Source organism: Carassius auratus, linkage group LG30F (genome assembly GCF_003368295.1).
Source record: "Carassius auratus strain Wakin linkage group LG30F, ASM336829v1, whole genome shotgun sequence".
NCBI lineage: Eukaryota > Metazoa > Chordata > Actinopteri > Cypriniformes > Cyprinidae > Carassius > Carassius auratus.
The window spans coordinates 3124148-3137673 of NC_039294.1; the positions used below are offsets into that span (position 1 = coordinate 3124148).

The 13526-nt window shown below is 34.9% G+C and overlaps 1 protein-coding gene across 4 annotated transcripts in view; it reads left to right on the plus strand.

The window, feature by feature from the left end:
* Positions 1 to 13526, plus strand: part of mtmr4 (myotubularin related protein 4) — a 61294-nt gene continuing 47768 nt past the window's right edge. For 2 of the 4 annotated variants that reach the window (XM_026240624.1, XM_026240625.1), the window contains exons 1-2: positions 1443 to 1626; positions 2659 to 2763. In XM_026240624.1, the coding sequence (XP_026096409.1) occupies positions 1624 to 1626; positions 2659 to 2763 (108 nt within the window). In that variant the 5' untranslated portion in view covers positions 1443 to 1623. Of the gene's footprint in view, positions 70 to 1173; positions 1348 to 1442; positions 1627 to 2658; positions 2764 to 10571; positions 11153 to 13526 lie in introns of those variants that run through there. The other 2 variants (XM_026240628.1, XM_026240626.1) reach the window with 2 other exon arrangements.

Here is a 13526-nt window from a genome sequence, read left to right on the forward strand (position 1 = left end):
TGGATAGGCGTGATCGTAGCGTGAAGCGCACTGGAGTTTGTGTCCACGCACGAACACGGACGCGCTCAGGTAAGAGCTCAACTTCTTTGAGAATGAGCGTTTCATTCACTGACACGCTGTTGCGCGCGAGTGGAACGTTGCGCTCGTTACATTTGTAGCACTCTCGGAAGTTTAGAACGTTCAGCAACTGTTACAGTGTTTCAGCGCTCAGTGTTACAGTGTGGCTTCAGACGCGAGTTAAACAGCTGCTCTTCTCTTTTTAAATAAGATGGAATGTGAGGGGTATTTCTGATGTCTTTGACGTGCCTCATGAGAGTTTGTGCTAAGAAAGTGTTTGCACCTAGTGGAACAGAATAAGAGGGTGTGTTTCAAATGCATTGTGGGTAAAGGCTGCCCTCTTGCAGTCAGGTAGATCTGTCATGTTTGAAACGAAACTCTTTCTCATGTAAGAAAAAACTACACTTCTGTACCTTATTTACTCCTAAAGAGTGCATATTAGTACTTTAAAAGTACATTGTAACCAAAAGGTAGAAGTTAGAGCCTTTTGAAAAGGTACAAAAGTGACATCTGTGGCACCTTGTGTCTATAAGAATGGCCATTTAATTGATCTCAAGCGCAACATTTTTTTATAAAAGAAAATGTGTGTATATATATATATATATATATATATATATATATATATATATATATATATATATATATATATATATATATATATATATATATATATATATATATATATATTGCTTGTCTTGCCAGTAGATATTTTTTTCTTGCCCTGCTATTTAGTTTTCATATAGTTTTTGCTGTATATGTACATGTGGACTGTACATGTATTAAGTGATTCTGCATTAAAATCCACCACACTGTATATTTAAAGAATATTTACATATTGATATGTACGCATGTAAATGTGTATGTAGTTTTGTGCATATACAGATACATTCATTGCTGAAAAAATGTATATTTATATTTTATAGATAAAATAAAAACATATGAATTTAAAATGATATATACATGTTTGCATCTTTAGTAAACGTACATAAATATTATATAATTTTCATCTTAAATGTACAACTTGCACATACATACAAATACATATGAATTGTGCATTTGTTGCTTCTTTACAAAAGTTTCATTGTAACTTTTTTTTTTTTGTGGACTTTTTTTTAGGAAACCCTGTCAGAAAGTGTGCACATAGTTGGTGATCTCTGTGTTTCCCCTGAGCTCTTGGCTCCTGTGGCGTTTTCACTTTTCCTTTCCTGTAAATCAAAGCTCATCCTATTAGTCTGCTTGTAGCCGGAGATCAAGGTCGCCTGCAGCGTGGGGTGAGGAGGAACTCCATGGGTGTGTTCATGAGCTCATACAAACACGCAGGATCATTAAACTGTGTGTGTGTGTGTGTGTGTGTGTGTGTGTTTAGAGCACCTGACAGTGACAGACTGCACTGATAACCTGTGTGTGTTCACATCTGTTTGCTCATTTTTGTCTTAGACTCAACATTTTTCTATCAAATGTTGCCAGTATTTGGACTCTGGGCAGGAAAAACACACGTGCTAAACATTCCAGAGAAGAGTTGAGAAAGACTTTTGATCAGAGCAGAACTGAACACTAATATCACTTATGGTACAACACTGATGTGTGTCCTTGCTGCTTGCGTGGGCAATAACAGAAATAAGATACATGAACATAATACTAGAGATGTGCAAAGCTGCATATTTTTGAGGTCAACTTTTCAGCTGCCTGGACTGGTCTTCAGAAATCCAGCAGCATTTTCTTTTGTGTGTTCACCAATTGGAAAGGCATTTGTGCATTCATAAATGGGCCAGTTTTCAAGTAGCATATTTTGCTGCATGTTTTAAAACATGTAGTTTGTCATCCTGCAGCAAAATGTGTGTGTACATACATGCATACAAACAGCACTGTTCAAAAGTTTGGATCAGAAAGTTTTTTTTAAAAGTAGTATAGGATGCATTTATTTGAGCAAAAATACAGAAAAAGTAATAATTGTAAATTACAGTAATAATTGACGAGATTTTCATAATATATAATATTTTGTAGAATATTGAAATATAGTTTCTTTCCCTATTCATTTATTGTGTCTCCCATAATGCGTAATAAACATGCTTTTAGTCCCGGTGTCCTCATATGAGGACATGTATGAAATCAAAGTTCTGTTTCGTAACAGAAAGACATATTATAATTACAAAATATTATCATATTTCTGTAAGAGTGTCACTAAATTAATTTCAGACATTTTTGAAGACCAAGGAGAGCGAGTGGTCTCAGACTTAAAAGTGTGACATGTACAGTCTCAGAGAAATCCACTAAAATATAATGTCCTCATATGAGGCCGCAGGGTCTTAAGAAGAAGTTTTATTTGGAACCTGTGATGCTTCGTTCAGGATTCTTTTATGTGTAAAAGATTTGGGCTCAATATTGATTTATTTAGATTTTTAAAAGAAAAGAGTGCTCTTATTCAGCAAGCATGTTACATTTATAAAAAAGGGAGGTTAAAGATTTCTATTTTAATAGACTTCTGGTTTTATTTACATTGAATATGTTCCTCATCTCACCTCACTGATGCTTATGTGTTTAGTGGACAGTTGTCATCACTACATTTAGCCATTGGCTGATTTCTGATATGATTTCTTGTAGATTGCGTGTCTGCTGAGCTGTCACAGAGTTGAGAGACCGCCGCGGAGAGGAGAGCTGGCGAAGCCATCGCCGAGACTAAATCAAAGCACTTCTGCTGAGAAAATGGTGAGTCTGGGGGGAGTTCGAATCAAGTTATTCCCAGTGCAATAACGTGCTTTTTCTTTTGATCTGGGTTAGAAATATGACATTTTAGAACTGTTTTTGTGAGATTCAGGCAACTTTTTATCATCTGCTGTGCTTTTGCTGACCGAGGGTCACCTGAGAAAAATCTGATAGTTTATATTTGGTTTGATAGATTCTGTGTGCTTTAAATCTAAGGATCCACCCTGAGTGTACGGCGTGTGTTCTTGTGTTTGGCTCAGTGCATGCTAAAGAAATGCCCTCCGGCTGGAAGAGCAAGCCAAGACGACATCTATCAGCTTTATGAAACCATCCATTCATTACTGGCATATCAGAGACTGATGCATGTCTGTCTTTAGATCGCATGTTGTGCTTCGTGCGTTTGTCGTGACCCTCTGTTATTAACCGTCATGATGGTTTACATTCTGCGCTCTTCCTGTTCTTCATTTTCTGCTCTCCCGGAGTGGACTTTCCCAATAAAACTGCATTGCAGGGGTGAACAGATGTTGGGAAGATCCTTGATGTTTGCATGCATATGTTTGAAGAAAGTTCAGGGAATGCTGATGCCTGTTAAACGCTGACTGATGCATTGACGTAGAGTTTTATTGGAAACCCTTTTGCTGCAAAATTCCAGTTTGAGGTTAATTGTCCGACCCGTTGAGCAGAGGTTATTTCTGTCTTTCAGTCCGACATTTTCTAGACCATGTTTGGCTGTAGTTTTAGTATGTTTGACACAATCAGAGGTTCTGCAGGCCTTAAAAAGTCTCCCATTTACAAATGAAGGCCTTAAGCAGAGAAGCAGAAAGTCTTGAATTCACAGTCGTGGCATTACATGTTGCTTTTACAAAAAAAATAAAAAATGTATATCTTGCTCAGTATTTTTGTTTTGTTTTCTAGCACAAATATATTAAACTCCTTAAATCAACATACATTTATTTGAGAAGCAAAAGACATTAGATAAGACTTTTTTTCAGATAAATTGATCTAAATGATGTTTATGATGACAGCAAGAACAATCTGTCAATGGGGTATGAAAACTTTTCTTTTGAATTGCATTGTTTTTTTTAAGCCTATTGGCAGTTTTTAATCCAACTCATTTAATTTTGGTCAATTTATCAGTAAGCATCGTTAACTTAATCTTAAACCATAAAAAAACACATTAAGTAAAATTAACATCAACTTAAATAATATAAATTACAAAAAACTTTATTTTATTTCAATATAACTAGTTGCCAAAGCAACTAATATAAATAAAACTAAAGCAAATACATACATAACACTTTAGAACTGGAACACTTATTCACTATTAACTACAACTTTTCCCCTCAATAAATTCCTAATTAATAGTTAGTGCATGTACAGTGCTCTCTCCACCTTCAATACCACGACTGAGGTGCTCTTGAGCAAGGCATCGAACCCCCAACTGCTCCCCGGGCGCCGCAGCATAAATGGCTGCCCACTGCTCCGGGTGTGTGTTCAGAGTGTGTGTGTGCACTTCGGATGGGTTAAATGCAGAGCACAAATTCTGAGTATGGGTCACCATACTTGGCTGAATGTCACGTCACTTACACTTTCACTTTCATTAGTGATGTAGAATAAGTCATTAATATGTGCTTAGTTACTACTAATAAATGGCTAAGATTCTAGTAATATTCATGGTAATAAGCAACTAGTTAAGAGACCTTAAAATAAAGTGTTACCAAATACATTTAATAAAAACCATATAGATACATAAAAAAAAATAATAATAATACACATATATATATATATCAGGGCTCCAAACTGCGACTTAACCATAAATATTAAAATGCGAGTGAAGTTTTTGCTGAGGTCGCCACTGGCGACTAGGCATATGTATTTACATGTTATCTCTTAAAAAATTGCATGTAATGCCTTTTTTCCTGATTGTTTTGCATTCACATCTTTTGTTATGTTCGCGCATTGAGTGAATGCGCAGCGAAGTTTTAGTGGGAAAAAGAGTTTTAAAAAGTCCTCATCTGCCGTGCAGATGATACACGCGCGAGAGAGAAATGATGGAGACTTGAAGAGAAAGTGCAGAAAAACAGCGTCTATTTCGTTCATAACTTGAACAAACTACAACAGGTAAAGCTGTCATCTGTGTGGATATTGGCAATATCGTTAACACTTCTCGTTTATAATAGTAAGGCTTCTTCTTAATAAGATCTTAGTCCATGCTGTGTTCTTTTAATGCATGAACTTAATTATTTGAAGTGCACTTGCCGTCCAGTAATCGCTTTGTGCTTTGTTACTTTTTAATTTACAAAGTGTCAGCTTTAAAATTATTCCAAATTCATAACAAAATTCAAACAATAAATACATTTTTGGTGCTATTTAAGGGGCCGTTCACATATCGCGACTAAAAACGCGTAGAAAACGCTAGGCGTGCCGCTTTCTCCTTTTCAAAGGGCTCGGACAGAAGAGCTCCTGAGGCGTCTGCCGTTGCTAAGCAACCATGACCCGCTCTCTCCATGAAGACGCGTAAATTTCAGCAAAGGATAAATGGATTTACAGCACTAAAAATCGCTTGCAGTAGCTCTGTTACTAAATTTATTTAAAAATGGCTATCCATATACAGCTATGATCAGCTGTTCCTTCATCTTAGCTGAGCTTTCAACTTTGGTCCTGGAAAGGATGAAGCTGATTGGTTGGTTCTTGTCACACGACCTGCGGTGCGCTCGCGGGATTCTGAAAAGTTGAGATGGAAAAAAATGAGCGCATCGCTTCCATTATGAGCACGCACTCATACCACGCGCCTACATTTGTAATAACGAACTTGAGCGCGCAAAAGACTTAACATGTGAACGGTCCCTAATGCGGCAGGCGCGATCGCGAGTAGTGCCTCAGTTCAAGCAGCACGTGAACCTATCATACCTTGCTCTTTACTACTAGAGTACATAATGAACATGAGTTAACATCAAAAGGTAGGCTATTTTATAACAGATTCTACAGTACAACACTTTCAAACTGCGGAAAACGTGTAAAGCTTGTAAACATTGCAACGTAATATTAACCTCAGTAACCTTTTGGTGTCCATCATCAGTCAGCTAGAAAAATAACTATAAAGAAAGTGTGAAAGACATGCACTCCTAAAAATAAAGGAGCTTGAAAGGTTCTTCACAGAACAATTTAGGTTCCACAAAGAACCATTCAGTCAAAGGCTCTTTGAAGAACAATCTCTTTCTGACCTTTTCATAATCTGTTATTGTCTTCAAATGTTAAAGGTTCTTTATGAAACCATTTAGACAGGAAAAAAAGGTTCTTTTATGGTATCATGAAGCACCTTTATTTTTAAGAGAGTATGACAAGATTTACAGGATGCATTGAGGAGGGCCCCAAACTATACTCAGGGGCCAAGTGTTGCTTATGGTCCATGATATTGGGACAGATTTTGTGTAATAAACAACGCATGACTGTATATTTCAAGTTGGAAAAGACATTTAGCTCGCACTTTAAGCGAACCTTCATTCCAAGGTTATCTACAAGATGGATTAAAATGCTGATAAAGTCAAGAAAAGATGAGACATAAACACGTCAGTATGATTAAAAAGTTAAAATGTAAAATAAATAATTTAAATAAAACACATAAAACATGTTTATTCTGTGGCACCTAAAAAAATTTTTTGGCGCCTAAGTTTTTTTCTTATAGGAGCCAATGGCTCCTTAGTCGATTTTTTAGTTTGGAGCCCTGTGTGTGTGTGTGTGTGTGTGTGTGTGTGTGTGTGTGTATATATATATATATATATATATATATATATATATATATATATATATATATATATATATATATATATATATACAAACAACACAAAATGACTAAAACTTCTATTAATATTAATGTTAAAACAGATCGAAATATATTATCGAAAAGTAAACACAAAATCTGTTTCAAAATATTAGCAATAACAATAATGGTATCCATGTGATACTTAAATAACGCTGGTGCATCTGTTAGTAAAATGTCAAAACTATATTACTAAAACTTTTTTAAAAGTGAAGGTTGACTCCTGATCAGAATTATTTTATAATCCGTTTTAGAAGCAGTTTTTCCAACAGTTCCGTCTTGTAGTTAGTGCATGTTTTCTGTGCTGCTGATTTGAGCATCGTTCACACTTTAAGAGTGTGAGAGCAGCGGAGTGTGAAGCCGTGGGTTTCCGTGATGATGTGTCGCTCTGAGCGAATGAATGCGCCCTTGACACTCATTAAACACTTAGCACTCTCCATTAAGCACAGCCTGTGCCTCGTCCTCATCAGGACCGTTCCTAAACCTCTTTTCTTGATACAGGCTTTCTCCCGGATTCTCAAAGGGTCTTAAATTTGCTCATACGAAAATCTTACATAAAGTAAAAAAAAAAAAAAAAAAGTTAATGTGGTACAGATTTTTGGACATGGCTGCAATTCAATTAAATACATCTGAGCTCTGCATGTTTCGAAGTCAAAACAGTTTGCTATTGGTGAATATAGTGTGGTTGCTTATGATGCACCTTTGATGAATAGATGATGTTTGCGTTAGATTTGTGAAGCTCTGCAGAAGCGCTGTTAGAAGTAATTGGTGTGTGATTGGATGGGAACTGAAGGCCAGTGTTCTGGTCGAGTGGAGGCAGTCAATGCTTCAGTCAATGCTTCCGTTGCGGCCGCGCTTCTTATTGTGTAGCGTCTTTAATTGTGTGGAGAGCAAAGTGCAAATGTTCTGAATGTGGTCATTTGGGCTGTTTTTCGTATTAGTTGTTCTCTTGAGACTCCATGTGGTTAAGCAGCTTCTGTTTTTGTTGTTGTAAGAGTGTTTCTACAGTCTCCTGATAGTTGTAGAAATTGTGGTTTTCATATGTTTCCATTCAGAATCTGTGAGCCTGGACCACAAAACCAGTCATTTTTCACATTTGAATTGTATTGTAGGTTTGAATAAATTTGTATGTGCTTTTGTATTTTTTCATTTTTTTTTTGTAAATATTTATATATAATTTAATTGATTGTTTCACAGCATCTTAAATCAATTTAATTTCAATTAAGTTTATTATTAAAATTTAAATATTTACATTTTAGTAATTTAGTGTTTAGTATTTTATGTTCTGTTGTAAAGTGTATTTATTTGTATTGTGTTATTTGTACAGTATATGTGGTGATGTCTTTTTTGGCAGTTCTCTCTCTCTCACTCACACACACACACACATATATGTATATATTATTATTAATTTTTTTAACAACTACACTTGCAGCCGTAAAATTAATTTGATAGAATTTTTCATTCAAAATTAATTTTATTTATATTTTTATTATAACTGTATCTTTTTCCAAAGTCATTTTAAGTTTAGTTCATATCAGTTGTGAGAGCTGGTGTGTCTCTACTTTAATACACACACACACACACACACACACACACACACAGAGAACAAACGACTTACACAGTCTGTTCCTGTTCGGTCATATTTCGTTCCCTTTCTCTCACGACAATGAGGCTCCCTTTTAGTTTTTTTTATGTCAGGCTCAGAGCTCACCTGTGTACATCCTCCATATAAAAACATCTACGGGTTCAAATGGGCTGATCTGAGCAGTTTTATTGCTCAACAAGGAGCTTCAGGCAAACAATTGAAGACTCCGTTGCTGTGAAATCAGTCAATTTAGATCTACACAAATCATTGGTTAAATAGCCAACAATGAAAGATTTCAAGAAAGTATTGCAAGTGGTATTTCTTAATCTTTAATCTTTATGAACACAATACAATTGTATTATATATTTTTCGACTTGTTTTTATGTTTTTTATATTTGTTTACATTTTGTATAATTTAAAATTTCTTTAATTTCTTAATATAACATTTTATTGGATTTCTTATATATATGTGTGTGTGTGTGTGTGTGTGTGTGTGTGTGTATGTGTATATGTAAATTACAAAAATTCTATCAATTAAATACTTTTTTTGTTTTTTATATATGCAAATATAAATGTTATGTTAATGTTATTTGTCTTAGTTTTTTAATTGTTTGCATTTATTTACATGTAGAATATAAATTTCTGCTCACGTAGAGTCATTAAGTACAGTGATGATCTGGTGCTTGTCAACTTGATTTGTCAGTATGCATTACCCAGTGTTGGACATGACTCACTGTTTGATGTTGTTGTATATTGATGAATGGTTATGACAGTGGTTGTTTACTGTAGACTAATGTGTTCTGATGGCTCATGCAATCAAACAGAGTGAGCTGTTTGTGGAGGTGTTGTAGCTTTTTCTTCTGTATGGCCCTGTGTCATGCATTTGTGTGAAGTGCACAGCTGGTTTCAGGGGAGCGATGTGTGTGTGTAAGACATGAAGTGTGTGTTGCCCTGTCTGTGGCAGGGTGTCCTCCTCTCCTAAAAATAGGTGTCTTGGAGTCATAAGGCCACGTCTGCAGTGAAACACAGTCCATCAGCTCCAGCAGTGTTCTCTATGAACACAGCACATGTGGGAACACACACTTCAAAAGGTGCAAATACAACCCCCCCCCCCCCCCCCCAAAAAAAAAGATTAATTATAATTATTATATACAGCATATCATGGAAATGAAAAAGTTTAATTAATAAAAGGCTGTGTACACTTTTGACATTGAAAAGAATACAGAGAAGAGAATAAAATCAAGTAAAACTAACCTAAGAATGTATGTCATGTTGAGAAGCTTTAAATGGTTTAAAAACAACTATTGTGCTTTTTTCTATGTGGTAGAAAGTGAATTTAAAATTGTATTTGGAGACATCACGTTCGGGTGAGGTGGACATGAAATGTTGTGCATGCTGGGAATGACGTCACGGTGGAGTAGAGGCACATCGTGGCACGTTGTTCACGCTCGGAGCGCTGTGGAGTCTCTCCTAGGGATGCGCAGCGAGGTACAGCACGTCCTTTAGCGCAGACAGCGATGCATGCTGGGAAACTGCAGAGCGAGTGTCTCTCAGCAGGTTACAATAGAGTCAGTGAGGGAGGGAGGAGATGCTGAAGAATGCTGTGTCACTGGAGCCGCTGCGGATCCCCTCTCTCTCTCTCTCTCCCTCTCGCTCTGTGTGTGTCAGTGTCTCTCGCCCGTCGTGACTGAAGTGCGCTGATGCACCCCCCCCCCCCCCCGACCCCCGCAGACATGCAGCATCGCAGCGTTTCTGTCTGAACTCAAGCAAAGGAAACATTAACCTGATGAGCATGTGATTTAAAATATGTATGTATGTAATGCATTTTTTTATTCCGTGCATTGAGAAAATAATTGAATAATTGAATTGAGGAAATAAGCTAATACCTGTTTTAAAATAAAACATGAATATTAAAAAATATGTGTTTTAAATTGTAATTAGCTGTAGCTCAAGGTCATGGGTTTGATTCCTGATTAAACCGATTAAAATATAGGCTATACATTTATAGTCAAAGAATAAAAGCCAAATGCATAAATGTAACAATATAATCCGATAAAATATTTTATGATATGCATAGAATATAAAAAAGTGTTTATAAAAAGGAATAAATATAAGTACACAACTTTATGTAGTAAATAAATAAAATAAATACATGCATTGTGTGTGTGTGTGTGTGTAAATATGTTTTGCATCATATTTTGTTTTCATTTACATTTTTATTTAAAGTTTTTGTTTGTTGCTTTTTTTCCCCCTTTTTAATAGGCTACACAATTTTTATTTTCAGTTTTAGTTTGATTTATGTTAATAAATCAATTTAACAAATTTAAAATAAGAAATGTTGCTTTGGCAAATTTCTTTTTTTCAGTTAACATTTATTTTGGTTTATTATGGTTTTAATTTGAGGTAACTATAATAACCCTGCTCTGCATTGCGTCTCGTTTGTTCAATGTTATGTGCGGCTGGTGAACCTGATGCAGTAGAAAGCCATGTTTGTTGTTTATTTCCCATCTCATTCACTTCAGAGTGAGATGTGCAGTTCTGACGTCTTGCTGAGGTTGCAGGCTGGCACGGATGAGATCTCGGTGAAGGGTGAACGAAGGAATAACGAGAGCGAGCGAGCGAGAGAGAGAGAGCGTGCACGTGAGGGGATGCAGTGCTGGAGGGTGGAGCTTAGCATCAGGCTATACCTCGTCTAATGCTCTCTCTCTCTCTCTCTCTGTCTCTCTTCATCACTGATCTCTGTGCGCTGATGCCGGTGAACCTGTCTGTCCTGTCCTGCTTTCTCCAGCCACTCCGTCTTTGTTCTGGAATATTCGGAGCGACAGGAAGGGCAGGGAATTGTGCGTCGGAACGGTGTGTGTGTGTGAGGTGAAACACCCACTGATCTCGGCCGAGGGAAGGATGGTTTTGCCGGCTGGTTTTGTCTCCTGGGCAACCGCGCCATGAGCCGGACCAACCGCGCCTCCTGCTCAATGCTCAACTGCTTCGTAAGTGTGTGTGTGTGTGTGTGTGTGTGTGTGTGTGTGTGAGAGAGAGAGAGAACGCTGCAGCTGTGGTGTGAGTGATAGAAGTGCTGTTTCTACAGAGAAAGCGAGAGTGAGGAGAGTGATGGTGTTTCTCATAAAGACGCTTGACCGGGAATATTTGAGCAAACAGCAGGAGAGAAGTTCAGAAGAGTGACCGATTTGGAATATTTTGAGGTCTTTAGGTTTTATGTTTTTATAGATTTGTCTCTGTTTTGATAGTTTAAAATCTTTGTACGAAGATAACAAAAAGTTGTCATATCATAGTGCAATATTAATAATAATAATATTAATGTATTATTATTATTTAGCATACAAAAACATTTTTTTTATTATTATATTATATTATATATAGTTTGCTCATTAATATTCCAAATAATGCTAAAATATACATAAAATATTGTATAATTGTTACAATCATTGTTACATTATAATAGTATTCAAATCATGCTGAATAATTACAATTACAATGACAATAAGAATAAAAATAAGAACAATTATTATTATATAGCTTAAGATACAGAATAATAATACAAATAACTAAAATAGAAATAAAAAATAAAATATAACGAAAATGATTTTATAATATAATGGTATAATATTATGCTTATAATTATGATATTATTATTGATAATAGTAATAACATTAATATTACTATGAATTATATTTTACCTATTAATAATATGTAATAAGCGTGATATAAAATGTGGTGATTATTATAATCATGATGTCGTTATGTTAGTAAATTATATTGATTAAAAATAATAAAGTATAAGTGTACTAAGAAATAAATAATTATATTATTTGTAATTATTATGTAGTGTGATAATGGTAAGTGTTATTAATGATAATAATAATAACGGAACATTGTGTTGTATTAGTAATTGGTTTGTTTCCCATGTTTCGGTGAGGTTTAATGTGTTGTTTTCTGTGTCTCAGTGTTGTTGTGATTTGGTGTTGATCTCTTTAGTAGAAGTGTAGCGTGTCGAGGGGATGTAAGTCTCAGCTGCTCACTCAGCACTTCTGATGTTAACAAGGATTGCCTGGATGAGTGTTTGGATCAAAAGATTTTGACGATGACCTTGTTATTGTCTGATTGGTTCATCAGGAATATATTTTCGTGAAGGATTGATGTTGATGGCATGCATTAGTGTGACACTTTTCCAATGTATGGATAGTAGTGATCGACCGATATTGATTTATTGAATTTATAACCGATACAAAACCAGTTATTTGCATGTTTATATCTCCGATAACCGATATGCAGAACCGATATTTATTTGCTGTTATACTTATGTTTTTGACACAATGATTACAACACCACTGAACTGAACAAACCATTTTATTCAAACATTTTTATCATAATCGACATCCCATTATCGGTAAATCGATATATCGGTCAATCTCTAATGGATAAATTAAACCATTAAAATCAGCCTTTTTCTATGCAGGGCTTCCTTAAGAGCAATTAGTTGACAAACTAATAAAAGATATATATTCATAGATTATGAAAATATGTATTTTTACATGTCTCTAAGCATGAGGATGACTGTATTTCTAGGTAAGGTTTATTTATATTTGAGTGTTGACGAAGTGGGACGTGTCCCAAACTGCACCGGACTCTTGTTTGGCCCAAAATAGAAAATGTAAATATAAGGCATTTCCATATAGATATTTTGTAAATAAAGCATCCTATTTGTCCAATTTCCAGGAATAATATTGATTTTAAAGTTATATTTTATAAACTATTATAAAATATCTATACACACAAATAACAAACAACTATGAAAGTTACGTGTTGGGTTTATAATATGTGAAGCATTTCATGAATTTCAATTTACAGAAAAGAATAACAATTGTAAAATATTGTACTTGTTATAAAATAATATAAAAAACATAACTTTAAAAATAACATATGATGGATAATTAGCATTTACAATGTTTTATTTGTTCCCTTTCCAGCAACAATAACTACTATAAAGTGATATTTTATAAACATTCAAAATAACTATAAAAATAACAGGTTTTTTTGTATGTAAAGCATTTGTTAAATTTCCAGCAAAAATAACTTAGAAAATTCGATTTTATAGTTAAGAAAAAACATAAATAACTGTACATATACCATATTTGTTTGGTTTTTAGTATGTAAAGCATTTTTATATTATTTTACAATTATATTTAATAATCAAAATTATATTTAGCCTTTGATGAATTGTAAAATTCTATCCTAAAATTGTTATAAAAGTCTCATTCATGTAAATATAACATGCTATGAGATTTACAGTTGCTCAATCACTCATGCGTGATTTAATATATTAATCATATCTCATAGATTAGA